Source organism: Dryas octopetala, chromosome 1, assembly GCF_963921425.1.
Source record: "Dryas octopetala chromosome 1, drDryOcto1.1, whole genome shotgun sequence".
Classification (NCBI taxonomy): domain Eukaryota; kingdom Viridiplantae; phylum Streptophyta; class Magnoliopsida; order Rosales; family Rosaceae; genus Dryas; species Dryas octopetala.
Window position 1 is genome coordinate 13,331,852 of NC_141366.1, and position 22,152 is coordinate 13,354,003.

Below are 22,152 nucleotides of genomic sequence, written 5' to 3' on the forward strand. Positions count from 1 at the left end.
GAAAGGTACACCGTGTGCTTGCGGCTACCTTATGCTCAAGTATTGGCCACTAAAAATTTGAAATTTGGCTGAGTCTAAGAAACTCTTCGAGACCTGCCTATCAGAGGTCAGAGTCCACCATCCATAAGATCATCAACTTCTTCACCAAACGCTTGTAAGTATGAAATATATATACAGCAAAGGCATTCAGAGAGATTAATATCCCAAATGGTCCCAATTGTTATAAAGCACAACATCCACACCACACCGACCTCGTTTCTGGTTAATATTGATGTCATTTGCCGAGTCCTGACCCAAAGAAACTGAGAGTAGGGCGTTACAGTCTTATCTGCTCCATCGTCAACTCCATGTCAGTTGATGATGGAAGAGCTAAAAATGCATACAAGCTGGCTTAGAGTTTTGCTACTTATTATGGCGGTTGAACAATATTTACGTACATAATTCCATATTGTTATCAATATACACCCTTGTTTTCTAGCTGACGGTTAAATCAACAAGACAAATCCAATTTAAGTTTTTTATAACATAGAAGGGGACTAAGGGTGTGTTTGGCAGTACCAAACCCCAATAACCGAAAATGCTTTTTGACTGAAATAAACAAAACTGTTACAAAACACTCTGTGTATCATGAAAAAAAAAAATGCACTTTTAATGTGTATTTAGGAAAAACCTGATTGGTGCTTCTTCAAGAATCTATACTAGATGAATGCGAAAGAAGCACCTTAAGCAAGAACACTAATAAGCAACGTAAGAAAGCAGCGGCTTAGAGAAAACATCAATGGTATTATATTAATTAGACCCATATTATCCTGTACTGGGATTGAATGACTAGTACAAGTGAAACTGTGAGTGATTATTTCATCCTGTACAAAAGATCATAGTGCCACCACTCTCAAAGTGTTTTGATCTTTATTTTTAATAACAAGCATACCTTTACATTGCCATTGTGACTGGGAAAAGCTTATCCAAGAAAGTATACGCACCCCCTCCTAACAGAAGTGCACCACTGTTAAAACAACAAAATTCAAAAAATGTTATTGAAAGCCATGCAGCAGCCTGTCCGGTATCTGAGAAATGAGTGAATAACTCATGAGAGCTTTATGATAGCCATACAATCACTACACCAGGTGCGGATTAGGAAGTGGGTTGACATTAATAGGCAAATGAGTTGTAAATATATAACAAAGCCTACCACCATAACAGCCAATGGGTGACCGAGGATGGAGGTGAATGCTTAGTTCCCACAAGGAGAAAGAAAGGTATTAAGAATTACCTGATTGGGTTGATCCATGATGAAAATTTGCGAAATGAAAGCAGGCTCTGCATATTGTGTAAGGGTTTTGATCAGGAAAGAAAAAATTGAAACAGAATGAGATAATTATTCACTCTAACTAATTAAAACTTTGAGACAAGATGGAATACATTGGATTCACACACAACTATGAGTTAACGTTTCCAGCATTGCTAAACAGGCTTTGCAAATTACATCATAGGTTCACACATAAGTCTTGAAATCTTTTAATATGAGGCCAGTCACAAGCATGGGCAAATCAACACTATAATCAAGAAAGATGGTGCAACCTTTCACTTGCCCTTCTGTTCTAACAGAACCTGGAACTAATTTTTCCAGTGATAGATCATATACCTGCAGCGCTCCAGCAAAAGAAGCAGCAAGAAGTAGAGGAGCAACATAACCAGTTGTGTACGTCAAAAGTAGGCTACCTCCTATAAATGGATCCTGTCATGAAAATTGTCCACTTACAGTAAATAATGTTGACTACATATGTAAACCAACTAGAAAAAGGGAAAACTTGAGCCGGCAAAGAACACCCAGAGGATCAACTATGATAAATGACTCCCAAAACATTGATACACAAATATTCATTTTGAGTAAATTCTCTATTCTTTTCTTTCCTTTCTTTCCTCTATTGTTTTGAGTGTTCACACGAAAGTTTCCTATAATGATTAACTTAGAGAGAGAGAGAGAGAGAGAGAGAGATGCCACCATGTCAGGCCATTACAGCATCCACAAATGTAAAACTACTGGTTTTTTGCAGTCAAAACTATAAAGAAAACTTAAAGTTCTACAGAAATTCAACAAACATTTCAATTTACCTTAGATGTAGCTACATATCCTAGCAGAGTGGCCAGCACTGGGGTACTGCATGGTGAAGCGGCTAAAGCAAATGTAAGCCCAGCTAGATATGCCTGCACACCTAGCATGACAAAGTTTTTCAAAGTTGAAACTCGTAAGATCATTTAGACAACCAGCTTTTTAACAGAACACAATAAATCAAAAAAAGGCAAATTACACAAAAGTACCTCAACTAACCACCCTATTTCACTTGAGTACCTCAATAAATAAAAGTTGCTCAGAGGTACCTCAATTACTGATTTTGCACACCCAGGTACCTCCGTCAACTATTCCGTCAGGGAAACCGTTAATTGTCCACATGGCACACTGACATACCTTTAAAAAAATGCCACGTGGACAAAAAAATAATAATAAATAAAATAAACTTTTAAAAAATAAAATAATTAAAAACACAATAATTAAATTAAAAACAAAAACAAAAAAATAAAGAAAAAATGGAGCACTGTTGCAGCACCCCTCCCTTCGAGACCCACCCAACCCAGCCACCCACCCCTCCGACCCCAGCCACCACGCCGCCAACCCACCTGGCCACCCACCCTCTCTCTCTCTCTCTCTCTCTCTCTCTCTCTCTCTCTCTCTCTCTCTCTCTCTCTCTCTTCTCTCTTTCTTTCTCTCTCTCCCTCCCCGAAACCCCAGCCCCGAGCCCTCCTCCCTCCTCCTCCCCCGCGTTGGCCACTCAATTCAGTGACCCACCATCAGACAAAAAGATAGGCAAGGTTGGGCGCGGCTGGGTGTGGCAAAGCTGGGAGCGACTGGGTGTGGCAAAGCTGGGAGCGACTGGGCGTGGCAAGGCTCGGCGTGGCTTGTCGGGGCAAGGCTGGGCGCGGCGAGCAGATCTGGGCAAGGCGGGGCTGGAGCTGGGGCTTGGTGAGGGGGCTTGGCTGGGCGAGGAAGGGAGGGGCGGGGTTAGATTCAGTTCTCAGACTTCAATCTGGTCCCTCCAATTTGTAGCCATGGCTGGAGGTGTTTGCAGAAGAAGAAGATAAAGAGAGAGGAGGGCTCGACGCTGGTTAATTGGGTGGCCGACGCAATCTACAGTGAAGGTGGTGGGGAAGGGAAGGGGAGGGGTGAAGCTAGTGGCTGTAGAGGGGGAGGGAGGTGGGTGGGTTGGGTGGCCGACGGGGGGAGGCGGAGGGAGGAGGGATCGGGGATGCGAGGTTGCTGGGTTTTTATTTTTTAAGTTTTCTTAATCATTATTTCATTTTTTAAAGTTTATTTAATTTTTTATTATTTCTTTGTCCACATAACATTTTTTTAAAACCATGTCAGTACGCCACGTAGGCAGTTAACGGTCTTCAGACGGAAAAGTTGACGGAGGTACCTAGGCATGCAAAATCAGTAATTGAGGTACCTCTGAACAACTTTTTTTTATTGGGGTACTCAAGTGAAATAGGGTAGTTAGTTGAGGTACTTTTGTGTAATTTGCCCATCAAAAAATTAGGGAGGTAATTACTTGATGGGAAATTAGCAGCAGCAGCCCGAGGATCAAAATTGTTAAAAAATGAGGGTAGCTGTAGTTCAATTACCTGCAAAGTTAACCCATAAGATGATAGCATAAAAATAAGACATAGCATTGAATCAGAAAGAGCAAGTCAATCAAAGCTTTCTAGAGGTTAAACTAAACCATCAGACTCCGGGGACATCTCTCACAGACACATAAAATGGAAATGATATACATTGAAAAATGATAGAAAATGTCAAATAAAAGAAGCACATTTTGGGATAAAAACTGGCGTCATCACATAAATAAATACCTCAAGGAGATTCAGGCCCATAACAACAGCTAAACCTGAAGCAGCCAAAGGTAATCCCTGCCCTGTCTGTCCATATGCCTTTCCAGCAAATGAGGCTCCAATGCCTAAGAGTGCAAGTGTAGTTGCCAATCCTAATGAGAATGCAATTGAATTCCCAATGACCTGACTTAAAAAAAGCACATTAAATTAATACTATATTTAAAAATGTGTGTGTGAGAGGGAGGGAGGGAGGGAGGGAGGGAGGGAGTTATCACCTCAGCCTTGCTTTTCCCTGAGCCAAATGCTCCTGTATGATTCCATTCAATTCATAAATCAGCTTTACACATGATACAGTAAAACAGAGAGAATCCATCTTCACCCAAACCCAACTCCCTCCCCCCTCCCCAAAGCCATGAGATATAAAAGATATAATTCACTTACCTATGTAACCCAGAGTCAGTGGTAGAACGCTAAGAGTGCAAGGAGAAAGGCTGGTGACAAGCCCAGCCCCAAAAATAACTGCCAAACTGTAAAGACGAATAAGCAATGAGAAACAGAGTATATTTCAAGATGGTGAGTATTAAATTGTCAAAAACACAAATGTGAATGAAGACATGATTATAGGACTGAACCTAGAGAAACTGAGGGCTGATAACTGGTCTTGAACAGCTTCATTAGCTTGTTGTCCAGTGGAAAATAGGAAGCCTCCAAACCAATCTCCAAGGCCTCCATCAGCCAAGGAATAGACTGAAGCAGCACCTTCCTGACTTGGAAAAGAATTCTAGTTCCTGAGATTATATATGAGAGTATAACTTGGATACAGATTTTCATAATAGTTTTGCCATAAGCAAACAAATAATTAATTTTTTGGGAAATCAATCTAAAAATTTATTATAAAATAGTAGAACTACAAAAACTATAAGGACTTGAAATTTTGGAAAAATTAATTACTGAAAAGGTAAGAGGGAATCAGCACTTAAAACACAAAACAAACTCTCACCAATACATTCTCCGTACTTACAGCCTTTGCCATATCTGCGAAGACCAAATTCGCCACTGAAACATTGAAAATAAAAGATTATCAGTTACCACAAATTCGCCAATTTCCTTGCATTTTTCGATACTATATAAATTCAATGAAGCAAAACTTCCCATCACAAAAGAAATTGTTCTAAAACGACAATTAACTTCTCACAACTTGAAGAGTAACAGAATTCACAAATTCCAGACACTGACAGTATCCAGAAGACAAAGGAATTAGAAAAGTTCCGCTGAGATATGTCTCAATCTTTGAAGTTACACCTATTCACTATATATATGAAAGTTCACTTCTTTGGGTAAAAAAGAATGGCTGTTACCTGCCATGGAATTTACAAATGTCTTAATTGGGAAGCTGCTGCTGCTTCTATCTTTCATTGCCAACGATCCAAAATCTTGGCAAAGATCCTGAGGTGTAGAGTTTCCCTTCAGCTTTCTGATGGGTACCATATATTTACCTTCAAGATAGAATTTGACAAACACAATTATATCAGTGTATGCATAAACACTAATGTATGTTTCTGAAAATCGCTTAAGGACAATTATGCATAATTATGATTTACTCACCGCGACTGCTTTTCCGGCCATGCTTGCAGCTCGAAATTTTGAAGGAACTGATGCTGTAGCTGCCGAAATGGTTGATAGCCAAACTCATCTGTGCAATTATCATAGAAAATCTCAAAACATAGAAAATAAAAATGAAAATTATAACATATGTTTGGCCGACAAGAAAACTTTTGAGCCTTGGTTTCGCTCCTTAGGAAAACCGATAGAAGAAATCATGAGTTTAAAGGTTTGCTTTACCTTAAGTTAAAGGATTTGGCAAGCAAGAGCAGTAGTAGCAGCGAGAACAGGCGATTGGAGCGATTTGCGAGGGAGATAACGTCAATGGTCAAAAACTCATCATGATTCATAAACTGACATAAGCTGTGAAATGAAAATATCAGAGATATGGGCTTACTGGGCCTACTGGTATCTCCAGTCCAGTAATACATATGGGCTTAATGGGTTCACGGGCTGGATAGTGATACTTTATTCGTTTGTGGTTGTTGGATCTCCTGTCCAGTAATACTAATACATTTTAAATCGTTATCAACTCGTTATGACACTTCACTTCACAAATACACGTAGAACCCACTTACACAATGATTCTCACTCTCACCTTTATTAGTGTTGCGGTTCATGCAACATTTACTCATCTTAACTCCCCTAATTTCCTAACCATCAGTGTTTACAGAGTTAAAAGAAGTGTTTGGATTGTGAGAAAGTACAACGCATTTCCCATAGACAACATCAAAATGTTCAAGTCCAAATTCGCCAATCTCGTTGTTACTTACAATGCAATATTAGTGGTTTATAGCCAAAATCTAATAGTACTCGGAACAAAAAATGACCTGATCAAATGAAACAGATAAGTAAAATGGAAAGTAAAGAGAGGCATTACAAGTCAATCTGGATAATGCAGCATTCTCTGATACCATAAATACAACCATTTCATCAAAACTCATAAATACATACACTGTTATTAAAATTCATCTTGTATTTGACTTTCCTCTTCTACTGGGATGGATCATTTCTCCCAAAGGCTATGGTACAAACCAAGAGCAATACTTGGACTTCAAGGGACCGTTATGTAATTCCAAAATTCCAAGAACAGCTTAGGCAAACCAGCTTATCCATGACATGGTTGAAATTTGTGGCCCGGCGTTCTGGGCAAGGTTGTCCTCCAATACTTATCTAACACAGCAGAACCTAGCAAGTCCACGAGATACATGTACACCATGAATATTGGCTTCTTTGGGCTTCAATCCTGTAAAACCGATATTATTTACACCTCATTACAGGGTTCATCTGCAGGTCTTACATAGGACTAGATATACACTGCAGAATGTAGATAAGCAAGAAAGAAAAACACATATTGTTTACAGAGTTTATACTATTATAGTTACGAGGGAAGTAATTTTTTAAACTGTAATAAGAAAGGCATCAGTATAAAGATAGAGGAAGAGAATGTATATTAAACTGGTCTGGTCTGTTATGTCATTCACAAGCCATGAGCACAGACTGACTATAAGGGAAGGCATTCAAGTTGAGAATGAGTATCTGTTTTGATTTGCGGAATGAATTCAAGCAATGAGACCAAGAGCATAAGTGTCTAAATGGATCAAATTTTTTTACTCTCTCTCTCTCTCTCTCTCTCTCTCTCTCTCTCTCTCTCTCTCTCTCTCTCTCTCACTAAAAGAACATTAAAAAGAAGTAATAAAGATAACCAAAGTAACTGTGTTTGTACTTTGTAGGTGTTCACAGCTTAAGCTAGAAAACTTGCTCAATCTCCAAATCGTATAATGTTGCACTGCAAGCTTTTCTTAGTGCAGGGTAGAGAAGGGCATCAAATCAACCTCAAAACACAGTAACAACATTGTAGACAGCTTCAGCAATATTATGTTAGAAATGGGTCCAGATGCCAAAGGTCTTGTTCATAGGTCCATCTTGATAAGATAAGCACCCATGTAAGATAAGGTCTTAGACTCTCGTCAGTTGCAAATAAAGTCAGAAACACAATGTAAGAGTCAACAGGATGGAAATGCCACGGTCTGAAAGAAAAGCGAGAACGTTTGAATTAAAATAAAAAAGTCACGGTATAAATTTTAGTGTTAAAACCCACACGAGACCAACTATAAAGTGCATGTGTTAAACCCATGACCCTAACTCATCCTCAAAAACCGGCTTGTAAGGAGAGGACTGCCCAAGGGCTTATACAGTGCAAAACCCGACCATATCTTGGTGATGTGGGATATTTAACACCCCCTCTCCACGCCAGGGTTAGGCCCACTTCTACATGACCAAACTCCACTAAACGAGAGTCCATATGCCACATAGCAAACCCAACCAATTCCAGGATACATCGGGTCACAAGAATCAGTTGGGCCTCATTAATGCCGAGGAATACGAACCATCGGCTCTGATACCATGTCAAAGCCACTATGCAAGGTTATACTTTTCCAATGTAGGATAACACTCCACATTCTCACACGCTCCCGCACGTGTGGCGTCACTTAAGCCAAACACGTGGACAACTCATATTAGGTGACGTGGAGCACGTGTGGCCACTCGGCCTAACACAAGTGAGTGAACCTGCTCTGATACCATGAAGGAATTTAGGCTTTGAGCATCCAACCCAAAACCAATTGGCAATGGGTGAAGAGGCCCAAGACCTTATGAGCACATATGCTAAGCTCTAGTTATCTGATGTGAGACATTGCTCCACATTACTCTCAACATTTAGATATCAATTCAAATAGGGAAAAAGAAATAATATGATAAGATGAAGAGGATTTGAAGATAGGCTATTTCTGAAACTTTTAAAAGGATACCAACAGCTAGCTCTGCTTTAATGAATTTTGAACAAAAAATTATTGACTAATTTAATATCAACATACCTAAGAAACAAAACGAAATAAGCTTTGTATACTGTTGGTTTGCAAACAAAGGATTACTGAAAAAGCAGAGCTATCTGGATTGGAGATGGAATCTGTCATATCTTACTGTCAAAGCTAGATGAATTCTTACTTCTTAGTAACCAATTGGATGCTCTATTTAAAGAAAAAAAAAAAAATAAGGGTCTACATAGATCCATGCACAATTAGAAGTTCTATACTCTCCCCTAGGTACCGCCACATTTCATTTTCAAGAATTTTTTGTTATATTAGATTTTAATTAGAAAAGGAACTATAACTCATCCTTGATTATGGAAAGACCAATAACAGCACTGGCAGGAAGGGGATTTTTGTTAATTAAGCAGCAGAAAGTGGATTTTTCTATACCTCAAAATGAGATACTTCAATTATTTTTTTTCAATTCCCAGCCTCAGTCTAAATTGTTTAAATTTCAACTTTTAGTCACTCTTCAAACTTTGCAGCTTCCTGTCAAAGCCTCCAAAGTACCCTTCTGGTAGCATCTAAGTAATATTGGAGGACAACACGTATTAGCCTGATTTATTGCCATCCTAAAGAGAGGGACAAGAGTACCAGGACAGCATCATATGGTAAAACCATGCATCCAGCAATCAAAGAACTAAAGTGTGTGACTGGCAGATTGGTTGTGATAGCAAGGATGTCAGAAATATAAAATTTAGTACTACTTAAGACTCTCCGGACAGTTAGATATTCAATTTATGAATAAAAGCTTTTTTGATGTAGCAGGTCATCTGCACATGAAAATACTGAGCAGATGGGTAACACTTAGAGGAAAGAATTAAATCATACAGACACCAGAATTTAGAAGATAGTCTTAACTATCAGCGGGTGAAACAATCCATTTGCATGGCATGTATGTTTTCTAGCAAAAACATGGGTAGGCACCAGGCAATGGAAGTCATTAATCTCCAACTTATTCTGTGATCCAAAATCAGTTTGTGAAAGTTGAGTTTTCAATAACTAAAAAACAAAAAGCTAAAGCAGTACTCTCTCTCTCTCTCCCCCCCCTTTCTCTCCAGAAGAATGAACTAAGTTCCTTACCTTTTCACCCTTTTTCTTTCCATTAAATTCCAGATTCTTTGTTTTCTCATTAAAATTTTTGGTGTGTAGCTTGCTCAGTATAGAAGGGACATAAGGTGATGTCACAAACTCCATATTATCAATATTCTCTTCTTCTTCTTTTTTTCAGAATTTAACCACCTTACCAAACCTGGAAGAAAATTAGATCGTAGCTACAGTACAGGGTGCATGCAAAAGTGAAAGAGTGCAGAGCCCATATTCTACATGAGAGAAAACTGACTGTTTCATGCTTCACAAATTTATGTTGTATAAGATGCATAGATGTATAAGAGTAACCGATAAATTTCCAATATGTGATTGCAAAACCTCTTTACACCACCATTTTGAGGATGATCTTTTCAATCCAAAAAAATTTTATGATCTAGAATGTGGAATCTTTAGGGGAGATCTGTTGGCCTGATCATAATGGTTTTCACCATGGCCTCCAAGAAGGGACAAGAGGCAGGGATCTTCAGGTACCCCTTGTTCCCTTGTTGCTAAAGCTATTTCAGGAAGGAGAGGGGGGGGGGGGGGTTATGATATGTAAGCAGAAAGATATTTTGAATGCATAACAACTGGCCAACCACTTACCAATACTTGCTCTTTTCATTTCTGAAGTTATGCTCAAATTCATTTGGTCCTATCCTATTACAGGATTTACTGAATGGATAATGCATGCAAAGGGTGGCATTAAGAGGGAGGATTTAAAATAAATTAGGTAGTGTTGTAGCATATTTTCAATTTAGAAACAAAGATATATTTTCACATGTGTTGCAATTTATTCATGATCTATTCAGAATGGTGTAACAACCCAAGACCTCTTTTGGATTCCTAGGCCTCACTTAAGTATCCTAGATCTCCTTAGCGCATAGTCGATGTAGGATTTAGGGTATCAGAATCTTCCCTCTTCTAGATCTTGGTGTCCTCGCCCAGGGGGCAATCACATATACCAGAGGACTTTCTACTGTGGGATGCAACCATTTACTTGCCAATAGATCTACGTTATTCCGTAGCGCAGGGAGCTGTCATTATAATCCTGGAATTGTCATTAGAACTATCATGGCAGTGTCCTTTCCCTCATTGGCAGGGAACTGTCATTATAATCATGGCCCTTGAATCCCCAATAGGCAATGCCGCAATGGGCTGGGCTTCTCTGATAACATTTGTAACAACCCAAGGCCTCCTCCAAAACTAGCTGAAGTTGACACTACCTAGGCCTTGCTTAAATACCCTAGATCTTCCTAGCGCATAGTCGATGTGCAATTAGGGTTATCACAAAGAGTCAATATAGGAGATTTCAAACAATAGCATGTACCTCCGTACGGTATAATAGAATTTTCCTTATACGATGTCTAAGCAATAGTCATTTCTGGTGAGGACTCGAATGAGTCACCTAGCCTGTTCTGGGTACAACCTAACAGGAAAATTCAAGACCATTTTCTTAGTGCGTTCTTATCACCAAAATTCCTTTTACTATATACTAACCTAACTTAGAACTGACTGTTGTTTTACAGGACAAGCCAGTGTTGCTGGATTTCTTTTTCCCTATTTTTACTAAATTGAACCTAGATTATTATGTTGAATTTTCAATTTTCAAAGGGTAAATTTAAACATACATCTTACCTTAAAGATCAAGGTATTTTGACATGTCATAAGGTTTATATTGTGCTTCTAAGAATGTATTACAAGATTATTTACAACTGTTGTTTCTTTCTTTCTTTTACTAACCACAGATAGTGTTGGCAAGACAGGAAGCTACAATAAGGGATGATTTTCTAGTAATATGATCACACTAGCAACAGTTATCCAAGATTTGAATCCTTGAAAATTGTATAATCTAGGTTTTCACTTCTTCAGCCATCATAGATATTATTTCTACTGTAGTTAGCTTAATCTATAAAGCAAATAGAGACACAAAGCTCTATATTGTGTAAAAAATAAGAAACATAAATCTACGATGTTTAAGATCAAGATGCCACAGAGTTACACGGCAACAGCATAGGCTATTTTAACAACAACATAAGTCACAGCCATGGAAGGCACATCTATTCCTTTATTTCCAGACATCATAGGATGACTAAATATAAACTCCTTTTTCTAGCAAACCACTGACCCAAAAAAAAATAAAAGAAAGAAGAAGAAGGAACCACTGATCCATGCAAAGACCATTCCCAGTTGCATGTGGGTTATAACAGAAAAAAACCTTAAAAATGTTATTTTCTCTCTTTATGCTAAGGATAAAAACTATCCGTAGATCAATGAGGGACGTGGGACTGGGATCAGTTGACCTAATAGGCTAATACTCAATTTTTGAACTGGGGTGGTTATCAAATCCATCAGAAATATTTGTTACTGACCTAACACTGACCACCAACATTCTTAATCAAGGCTTTACTCCATAACATCAAGGTTCTTATACAAAAGACTTGATGATTCTCTTAAGAGTAAACCACTGTGGTTAGGAGCATTATCGAGCATACAAGGATCCCAAAAATTTGTGAAAAGATGGCATTTTCATTTTTCACTGATAAAGATAATATTTTATACCTGAAACAATCCCAAGTATATATGGCTGAAACTTTTAGTGAAAAATCCTCTCCTTTCTGACCCTATCCTTTCAGATTACTCTTTTTAGAGAAAAAACACAATATTGCATCAATAAAATTACTTATGTTTTGCTTTGCAAGCTGACAGAGTTTGATTATCCTAAGAGCAACAGAAGGCTTCTGTAACAACTGACAATGCGTTCTTGATTGAATTTCCATATAAACCTTCTGAGGATCCAAGGAAAGAACAAGGTTGGTCCTGGGTGTATAATAACTTGTTTTAGCACATCAGTATAAAATCTGGAAAGGAGAATCAAAATTTAAGGATGATGATATATATATTTTTTTAATGAACAATTAAATTTATAAAATCAAATTATACATGGAAATTATAGTTGAGTACTCGTACAAGCTGTTTACCTTGTCTCTCTTTAGGCTTGTTTCCTACTAAGTATCGGAGATTTTTTCTGTAGAAGAAAAGATATCACACATCACTACTTAATAATAGTTTAGTAGCTCACTCGTTTGGTAAAAACTAAGGACAAATAGATATCATGGCAACATCAAGCACATCCATATGTTACACCAATTTCTCAAAGACATAAGAGAATGTTAAAGTTGCAATTGAAAATTTACCATCATCCAGAGTTGGAAATTAATCAAATATTCATATATTGCAAGACAGTGCATCAGAAATTTATACATTTCCTTTCATAGATAATAAATTGAATATAATGGAATCGCTGGTTACTGTCTACTTCAACTTCCCCTTGGATATCATATGAAAACATTAAGAGAGAAGTATATAGCTTAGCTAATTTTTAGCATGTTAGAGGATATCATATAGTCCCTTTAATATAGTGAATGTAGTTTTGACAAGTCTAGTGCAAGGTTTTATTGTATCTAAATCAATTCAGGCATGTGTGTAACTTTACAATCCTAATAGTAATGTAACTTTACAATCCTAATAGTAATGTAACTTTACAATCCTAATTGTGATGTAACTTTAGAACAAGTACAAAAGGGATGAGAGAATAGTAAAAACTGATCATCAATAAAAACTGAACATTGATCAGTTTTATTGAGTTGGACAAACCATTCATACAGGTGAAAATATAAGGATGTGACCATAAAATTGAAGTAGGATGGATGATAATAATAATAATAATAATAATAATAACAACAACAACAATAATAATAATAATATGCAAGAGTTCATATAGATTATAGAGTATCAAGCAATCACGGAAATCCTATAAAGTTAGGAGGAACTTAATAGGATTCCTGTAAGGCCAACTTGCTCCATTGTACAATTGTTAGGCATCTCAGTAACGATATTTCTATAAAATGGCTCTTTCTAAGATGTAGATGTTAAGATGGTTGAGTGACAGGATGAGAAAAGTTAGAAGTAGGGATGATTAAATAAGTTTATACATTTTAGGGGTGGCGCCAATCAAAGAAAATTTAAGGGAATGCATATAAGATGGGTTGATCATGTGCAACAAAGACTTAAGACTAAACCAGTATGGGATGGTGGCTCGACTTTGGTTGATGAAGTAAAAAGGACTAAAGGAGGCTACAACGGGTAAAAGTAGTCAAGAAGGATTGTCAAATATGTGAAGGAGAATTAGGACTAAGATAGGACTGAGTAGTGGAACAATTGTGTTGAAGATCCCAATTTAGTGACGAAGAGAGACTCGTGTAGCCAACAACAGTTATCCGGGACAAATGATTAGTAGGGTTACGTTGAATCCTAATCATATAGCAAGAAAAAATTTCTCCTCTTTCCAAATTCATCAAGGATACGTTGTTTATCTTTGGGATCAATTTCAATTTCCTTGGTTCTAATAATCTGAGATAATTGTGAGAGTTTCTCAGAAGTTACTATAGTTTGAATAGCAAAGACTCATGGTAGTACTCTTATGTGTCTGGACCCTCTGGCCTCTGCCTCCTAGGAATTTGGCATGAATTCACATAAGAGCGAACAGAAAAGCAAGCTTAATTTTAATTGATTGTTCGTGATCTATAGAGATAATCCCTGATCTAGAGCTATAAATGCTCTCCACTCAACTATCAACATAATAAAGACATCTAGCAGGTCCTCATACAAGAAATTATGTAAGAAAAAGTACTACCAGCAAAGGTTTTGCTGTCTTAATCAAGCATTGTGCTCCATTTCACATATTAATTAACAAATATATATATTTATATTTATATATTGTAGCATGTAGTACCTTAGGAGCTGGTGGAACAGCTGAAGTCTTTTTAGTTCCGATGACTAACTTCCCTTCTGGTTCCATACGATGAAATGTTACTGCAAAATGCACCAATCTTGATCACAAAACTAGGACACATCATGTTTTATGCATAGGATATATAGCTCAGAAGGGTATATGTTTAAACCCCCAGGAAAGCTTTCAGGAACTCCCCAGTATAACAGTGAAAAAGTGTTCAAGATAATTAAATCATTGATATCGATATTATTGAGAACATAATTCAAACATGTAGCATCAGTGATACAAAAGCAATAGACAGGTCAAGGCAATTAGTTGAGTGTAGTTTTACTTCAAATCAGTATTTGAGATTAGCTTAAAATTAGGGTCTAACGAAGTCCTAAAAAGCAAAAACTGACAGAAGAAAAAAAATAATAAATTAAAAGCAGCATGAACAAAACCATCAAGTACAAACTTATCAAGTTGCTGAACACTGAGTTATATAAAATACCTTTGTCGCCCACTTTCCAATGCATCAAGACCATGTAATCCTTGAGTCCTTCTACTACATACATCCTTTTGCAGTTACCATTTTTCCAACTACGGAATCTAACTTCCCAGTCCTTGCCCGTTGTATCCTGAATTGTAACGGGGAATCTTTGTGCTTCAAAAAATTTCAGAAGAAAACCCTGTATCATTGGGAGCAACACAGCAAACTTCAAGCTTAAAGACAAACATGTAATATATTGTTGCTTGTTGAAATTTATATTCTCTAATTACCTAGCTGATTCAGTTAACAAAAGAGAAATGCACAAGGAGAATTTTATTTCCCCTTCCTAAGATCCCTTCTCTTCTATTTTGCTTTACTTTTTTTTTTATTTCTGCAAGGATTTTGCTCTGCTACACACATTCATGCTGTTTCTACTTTATAATGGTAATTTTGTGTGTGTGTGTGTGTGTGTGTGTGTGAGAGAGAGATAGAGAGAGAGAGTGAGAGATGCATAATGAAAGAATATCATATCTTAGAGATTAATTTAATTGAATGTATGGCCAAAATGACTGCTCAACCTCAAATATGTTTTATCAATTCACATGTATAAAATGATATATGTTGACGATTTTTCAAAATTTTTAAAGATGAATAATGATGAAGATTATCAACAGTAAAATCAAATGCAGCACCAAAGGATATGATTAGGACAATATTGCAACAACATTTCCAAAAGAATGATATGGTGCACCCTCTTCTAAAAAAGCTTTCTGAAGGAAAAATCACAGATCCCTCAAGCTTTTGTTGGGCTTGAGGTGCCACCCTTTATATTGCACCAGCAGCCATCCTCATTATGAATTGAAGTACAGGACAAAACCATGAAGACTGATTATCTTTAAAGTACAAAAGAAACAAATTATAAATGATTTGAAAGCTTATATTGTGGAGCTTTGGGACTCACCTCTGCTTGTTTCTTTGGTATCACAAGACGTGCATTCCTGATATCAGCATCACTTGCGGTTAATGACTTCTCAAACAGGGGTATAACATCAGATTTGGAGCTCAGATTTGGTCAAGGATTCACGGATTCGAAAGCAAAAACTTGAGAATATATAGTAAGAATGAGTTTTTTTGTTTCTTATTTAAAAAAAAAAAAAAAAAAAAGAGTTTTTGCATGGAAGTGATGTCAATCTTATATTGTAATTGGAATGAATTCAAACAACAAACAAAATCACTTCTATAATTATGACAAATTATGAAATATAATAAATATCCTCTTTGACACAAAATATTAGTGGATACTTTCCAGAGATTTTCTGCACCGGCTCAATCATCTTAGGCAGATCTTGAGGATTTAAATGGTTCTCTACGGAGGCATCCACTTTAGGTGTTTCATTTCCACCTCTGGTGTCACTAGCTGTATCTGCTCCATCAGATGAATCCGACAATGCTGTTGGATCTGTCTTGCAGTTGACAGCTGCAATAGCAGAGGACCGACTAGAGTGAGTAGTCACTCCCTCATACAGTCATTCTACTGAAGCAATATTTTTTACCAGTATAATAGCACAGAATTGCAAGCCATCTCTATTTGTGGTTGGGGAGAAGAATGGGGGAGAGAAATTATACAGTATAATACTTTTCAACTTTATTTAATTTATTGGTTTCCAAGTGATAAGAGAAGAAAGGAAATCAATAAGGAAAGTTTTGAAAATTTTTCTTTCGGAATCACAACAAGCTTGAAGAGAAAAGTAAGAACAAAAGTTAGGTCAAAACTTCAGAACAAAAACAAGCAAACTGTAATTCTGTAACTCAGTGTTTCTTCATTTAATTTCTCCTCCAACTTTCCTTGCCCAAGAAAATTGAGGAAACAAAGGATATTTTGCTTCTGCTCACTACCATTTCTTACATTCTGTTGTTTTCTTTTCTTTGCCTTTCAAGTAATAAAACAAAGTGTTATTTTACTTTTTCTTTTAATTCCTGAGACATTTTCAATTCAAGCGTATGAGTTGAGCACCTAAACATTAAGTGTCACATTTAACATGGGAATCAGGAATCTGACACAAACTTCTGATAATCTAGATAGACACGTGCATATATTTGAAAATTTACCGTGTTAGATGTACATAATCTATTTTCTGACTACTGTCACAATTTCAAGACTTCTGAGGTTAAGAGTAGTTGAGTTATTCTATAAGTCTCCACATGAGCATCAGATATGGGTGGATATAAATGTTGTGCCCTCAGGCATCCAGCACACTATTTTTCAACAAGGGAAATATCAAAATACCAAAAAGCATAGATTGAAGCACTAAATCAGCATTCTTATATAATTATATACCAAATGCGAAAAGCCTAAAGGCTTTAGAAAATATTAATTGAAAATTATGGCTAAGGTATATAAGCTGTATAAACAATTACACCAGTTATCACTTCACCTGACTCAGTTGACTTTTCAATTTCTAGTAAACATTCAATGCAACCTACGCCTCGAGAATCCAGTGTTTCATACTTGTACTGCGATACAATGCATCCACAGTGGAGTGGCTGCATAAGAAAATCAATCATTAGTTTATTCCAAGAAAAAATTGATGGAAAATAAAATGAAAATTCTAGAATTTAAATACTTATGTGAATTCTGACCAAAATAAAAAATCCTTATGTGAATTAACCTTCAATAGAAATTATATTGATCCACATGCAGATCTAAGAAAAAATTGCAAAAAAAAAAAAAACAAAAAGAAAACAATAAACAATAAAAAAGAAGGAAGTATTTAGCTCACCTTCCCACAAAGAGAACAATCCCTCCAACCAGAACCTTCTTCGCCTTCCAAATGAAAGGTTTCACAAAATCTCCCATTCACATAAGCAAAACTAAATTTGCAAAGGATTAAGTCAGTTACCAAAAACTATGAAGAATATTTATCATATTTGCACTTTCAGGCTTCACTATATAACCATGTAAAAAGCACACTATTCAAAAACTTTACCATTGTCATTGAAAGCAATGATCATTTTCATACAACAATAAATGCATATTAAATATAACAATTTGAGGATATTGATTACTAATCAGACTAATCCGAATTACCTATTAATAAATTAAATGACTTCTCTAGATGGCATGCCTATATTCATAAATAAAAAAATAACAAAAAACTATATATAAAATTCAATGACAATATTTATTTTTCTAGAAAACCTAACTAGAGAGGCAGATAACAAATAATAATAACACCAAGAAATCTAAATACAAGCACAAAGTAAGTTTTCTACCATTTAATCATTCACAAAATAGTTAAACAAGGCAAGGAAACTTAATGAGTTTTATCTCAAGCAAAAAAAAAAAAAAAAAAAGAGAGAGAAAATTGCCTTAGGCCTTGTTGAGTTAGTGAGAAATGGCGTTCCCACATTCAAACATCTCGAGATTAAGATTTACTAATATATCTCTTTTAATAAGAAACAGAAGAAATTTATGAGAAAAAAGTTGGAACAAATGCAATGGCAGTGAATAAGCAGTCCCCCGAAGGTGCAATAAAAATCTCTAACATCCACCTAGGTACTGCCAATACAGCAAATACATAGCACAAAACACACTCTTTAAAAACCGATGCCTGTAATGAAGCCCAAAAATGCACTCTATCCCACAAGAAATTCGCCTCCTGGACATTTGCCTTAATAGGGTGAGAGCTAGCCCAATGGACTCATTAGGTGTGAGGTTTTATCTCAAAAGGCTTCAGTGCTATTAGTAGTGGATCACCCAACTTATGTATGGTAGATTGTTGAGTCACATTTCTGATGTGGAATAAACTCTGTCCACACTTGTGGCTTGTATCGAGTCACTCAACCCCAAGAATCTCCAGACTTTCAAATGTTATATTATTCTTCCCTACCATATTGATACAATTGATTGTATCGAAAATGATTTTGTTAGATTACCATGTTATGGTTAGACTTCCTCGAAAAAGAAGTGACTTTGTTCCACCTTCTAATGCAACTACCATGTTATGACTTCATTCAAGTCAAGAACTTGTATTTATGTCGCAAGCGGCAACATGAGAAGATTGCGATCCACAGATATTGTCCAAGTGTAGTCTCATCTAATATAGCTTTGCATTGTAAGGGCTGCAGATGCAGTTTAGGAACGTATGGAACAATGAGTTCACCTTTATACCTCTAGGGTTATATCTTTCCAAGTTAGGCATTTTATCTATTTAAACCCCTCTAGGGTTATATTAACACAAATCATACGTTTCCTATTTTCTTAATATCATTCCTCTCCCTCTTTTTCACATAAAAATTAATTATGTTTCTCAAAATCTCAAATTCACTAGACCTAGTTAACTACCAACTAGTAAAGACACTGGTTTTGTGCAAGGAAGTTATAGGCTTGTTGCCTGCAATTCGATTGAGAACGTGTTTTTGAATAACATGCTCAAGACCACATTTCCCCGTCGTTATCCCAAGCCGCTACATTAGAGAACTATTAGCCACCAACATTGTTCAAGAATGGCTTCATGAAGTACATGGTTATATCCAAAGGGCTACAAACATGTTCCATGAACTTTTTCTATAATGAATTCACCTATTTATGATTAAGAGGTAACTTTGGATGGTACCTAATCTTATTTTCGGTAGTATTCCAGCAATGCTTATGAGCCTTCAAGCAAGCAAGTTATAGCCTGCAATGTAGAGTGAAAATGCAACAGTGGGTTTAATCCGCTCTTTTGGGATCAAGACCCTTGTCCCAATCACTTTTATCCTTAATTCCATTTGTCATGCCACAATATGGTAAAAGATGGCCAATAATCGAAAAGGAATCTGAAAAAAATTAAGTTCCCTTCCATGATACACTAGTTACCAACTTTTAACCCTAATAAATCCTTATCGGAAGCAAGTAACTCTCACACTTAATTGTGCCTTCCAAATGAATTAACTAAGTTCTTTGGTGTTCTCTTATAATGTTTTGCTTCATATGTTGTGTTAAAGTGGTTCCAATCTATAAACTCATACAAAGGGAGGAGTTCTCAAATTCATTATCAGATGAGGCATTGTTGTTAAAGTCTTAGTGATAATAAGACCTTTATTCTAACAGATATCTACCATCAAACTATTTTGAAATTTTCCCAATGAACAACATTTTGGGAGACTTTTGGAGAAGGAATGTATTTTCAAGAGATCTCAAAGCCCAATTGTGTTGGTTTGAATTATTTTGTGTTGATGATCAGTCACCTTCACTTAGCTTTTGATAAGTAGCAAAAGCAAAAGCAATAGATGTTAGATAGTAGATCATGAGTTTCACAATCATAACCTTATCTAATATCGGTAACCTTGGATTTTGATCAATGTTGAATTTGATCTTCAAATCAATTTCACTTAGCTTTACTAACGTAGATTCACGAAAAGGCGAGGAAAAAGGAACACACAACAACAAGAGTAAGTTGGAGACCATTGAGAAAAAGTTTACTATGTAGCTCTGTGTTGTTACTCATACCATTGAGCGATGCATATGCCCCTTAAATTTTCTTACACCAACTTGATGGATGTTGGAGAACTAAAAGGAACTGTAATGTTTGGGATTTTTTGGAGTAACAAATTAGGAAAAAAAAAATACTTAAAAAATGTTTGAAGAGAGACATTCCATAATCTTCTTCATAAATCAAATATCCACATTTACGATGTGAGGTGCACAGAGGGGAATTGACTCGTTTGTTGAATCATTGGAGTGCTTTCTTAGAAAAAAGTCATCTTCTCCATTGAAAAAAAAATGGAAATTTCTTAAAACGCGCCCTCTATTCCTTAGCCTTTTAGTCTGCGATATTTAGAGAGTAGCCTTTGTAGATAGTAGCCCTCTTGCATGTAGGCCTTCTAGTATGTAGCCTTGAGACTAAGCCTTGGAGCTAGCAACCTTCCGACGAGCTTGTAAAAGCCTTGAAGCTAATAGTTGAATGGTGAGTAGGAGGGCCAAGGATTTATATGAAAACACCAACAATTCCAAGTTTTCAAGATCAATAAGTCCTACTTATATCCTAAAGTCTAAGAGAATAAAAAAGTGGTATAAATTTATATTATGTTATGTTCCATTTGTTAGACAACCACTAGACCCCAAAGCTTAAACTCTTAGAGTTCAGTCATTATATAAAATGGTATCTGAGCTCTGGTTGTAGGAGGTCCTAAGTTCGAAGCCTTCAATCTTCATTCCCTTTCAAGGTACATGGAGCAACAGTCCAGATATCGTTCTACTCTCTTCATTCATATGCTAATTGGAATGAAATCGTATCACCCAAGTCTCAACTAGAAATCTCAGCAGACTACATTATTGTTTTTAAATCAATCCAAATCAATATAAATTACCACAAAAAGATGAACAAATTTTACAAATTAAAAACAAAGAACATTATGACAAACCAAACAGAGTATTAAATCGCTATAAACCTGAACCACATTAATCACAAGTCTAAAAACACACATAGAAATACTTTTAATTCAATACCAAAAAAAAAAAAAAAAACAAAACAATTTATGTACCACAGCAACATAAATAGAATCCAAGCCATCAAAACGTATATCAGTATCTCTTTAAGGCCACTGTAATATAATCCCAATAGAGCAACATATCACATACAATCAAAACAAGCCAAAGCCTTGAGAGAAATAAAAACGTAAAAGAAAATTTGCCTGACCCGCATTTCTCACAGAGCTGAATAAAAGAGCCGTTGCTCATCTTCCAGCCATCCCAGTAGTCAGCAGTCTCGGCGTTGCAGTAGAAGCATCTCTTGGTAGTAGCCATGGAAGCTAAGCAAAAGAGAGAAAGAGAGTGAAAGAGCGAGAGAGAGAGAGAGAGAGAGAGAGAGAGAGACAGAGGCAGAGGCAGAGGCAGAGAGAGCAAGAGTGAGAGAGACTTGAGATAGGGATAGTGATAGTGAGTATTTATGAGTGTGAGTCAGTGCCATCTCAGTGACAGCGAAGGCTATACGAGGACAATGTGTAATCTGTGGTCGCTCGGACCGGAGTCAAAAGGGGAATTAGGGATTTGGGACCGCTGATTGGTTGATGGTTTTGGTTGGGCCGACGTGGCGGAGTTCTGGGGGTGAGGCTTATTTTTGTTCGGTGGGCGGCTTGGCAGGGAAGCAGAGTTGAGGAAAATGAAGCTTCCTGAGGGAGAACCAAAGATGACATGAGGTGCTCTGCATATCGACCAGGTGGACACAGATGGTTTCATGCACAACAACCGCCCAGACCCTGCCTTACGCGACGGTTACGTCTTCATGGCCAATGGTTTTCCCTCCTTTTTTTTCACCTCTTTCTAAGATGAGGCCGGTCAGAAGATTCCCGGACGTGTATCAAACTATCACTCAAAATGGGCCCTTTTTTCGGGTACAATGTGCCCTTTTGCTTAAATATATAATTTCTAAAATTTCCTCATAAAACAAGAATAATTTCTA

The 22,152-nt window shown here is 36.7% G+C and overlaps 2 protein-coding genes across 8 annotated transcripts; both read right to left on the bottom strand.

Annotated features, from left to right (window-relative positions):
* Window positions 1-763: 763 nt before the first annotated feature.
* Window positions 764-5,863, bottom strand: CCDA (cytochrome c biogenesis protein family). Of its 2 annotated transcripts, none has more exons than XM_086229821.1 (13): window positions 5,731-5,863; window positions 5,494-5,581; window positions 5,247-5,384; window positions 4,889-4,944; window positions 4,521-4,651; window positions 4,330-4,415; window positions 4,164-4,195; window positions 3,910-4,071; window positions 3,609-3,681; window positions 2,116-2,216; window positions 1,646-1,738; window positions 1,274-1,320; window positions 764-1,006 (listed from the first exon to the last, which is right to left on the bottom strand). In XM_086229821.1, exons 2-13 carry the CDS (start codon window positions 5,579-5,581, stop codon window positions 934-936), a joined length of 1,080 nt encoding a protein of 359 aa, XP_086085947.1. In that variant the 5' UTR covers window positions 5,731-5,863; the 3' UTR covers window positions 764-933. The 2 variants fall into 2 exon arrangements, with proteins under 2 accessions (XP_086085947.1, XP_086085946.1); XM_086229820.1 differs by having other exon boundaries at window positions 5,494-5,603; window positions 5,731-5,816.
* Window positions 5,864-6,232: 369 nt separating this feature from the next.
* LOC147298111 (B3 domain-containing transcription repressor VAL2-like) lies at window positions 6,233-22,055 on the bottom strand. Of its 6 annotated transcripts, XR_015120068.1 has the most exons (11): window positions 21,391-22,055; window positions 17,491-17,581; window positions 17,146-17,254; window positions 16,013-16,187; window positions 15,672-15,771; window positions 14,732-14,909; window positions 14,242-14,321; window positions 12,428-12,474; window positions 12,130-12,266; window positions 7,253-7,520; window positions 6,233-6,736 (listed from the first exon to the last, which is right to left on the bottom strand). XR_015120068.1 is itself a non-coding variant. In XM_086230122.1 (9 exons), the coding sequence occupies exons 1-8, from the start codon at window positions 21,495-21,497 to the stop codon at window positions 12,439-12,441; spliced, it is 876 nt and encodes a 291-aa protein (XP_086086248.1). In that variant the 5' UTR covers window positions 21,498-22,055; the 3' UTR covers window positions 6,233-6,736; window positions 12,428-12,438. The 6 variants fall into 6 exon arrangements, 3 of the variants coding, with proteins under 3 accessions (XP_086086248.1, XP_086086246.1, XP_086086247.1); XR_015120070.1 differs by lacking the exon at window positions 12,130-12,266; XR_015120069.1 differs by lacking the exon at window positions 7,253-7,520.
* Window positions 22,056-22,152: the final 97 nt, after the last annotated feature.

Bases quoted from the DNA above. Each gene is read 5' to 3' on its own strand.
- CCDA (XM_086229820.1), bottom strand. From the start codon at position 5,596: ATGATAATTGCACAGATGAGTTTGGCTATCAACCATTTCGGCAGCTAC. The intron at 1,739-2,115 runs GTAAATTGAAAT...TTTTCATGACAG, and splicing joins GATATGTAGCTACATCTAAG to GATCCATTTATAGGAGGTAG. The intron at 1,007-1,273 runs GTAATTCTTAAT...TTGTTTTAACAG, and splicing joins TCATGGATCAACCCAATCAG to TGGTGCACTTCTGTTAGGAG.
- LOC147298111 (XM_086230122.1), bottom strand. From the start codon at position 21,497: ATGGCTACTACCAAGAGATGCTTCTACTGCAACGCCGAGACTGCTGAC. The intron at 17,582-21,390 runs GTCAGGCAAATT...TTGCAAATTTAG, and splicing joins CAGCTCTGTGAGAAATGCGG to TTTTGCTTATGTGAATGGGA. The intron at 16,188-17,145 runs GTGAAGTGATAA...CTGCTATTGCAG, and splicing joins TGAAAAGTCAACTGAGTCAG to CTGTCAACTGCAAGACAGAT.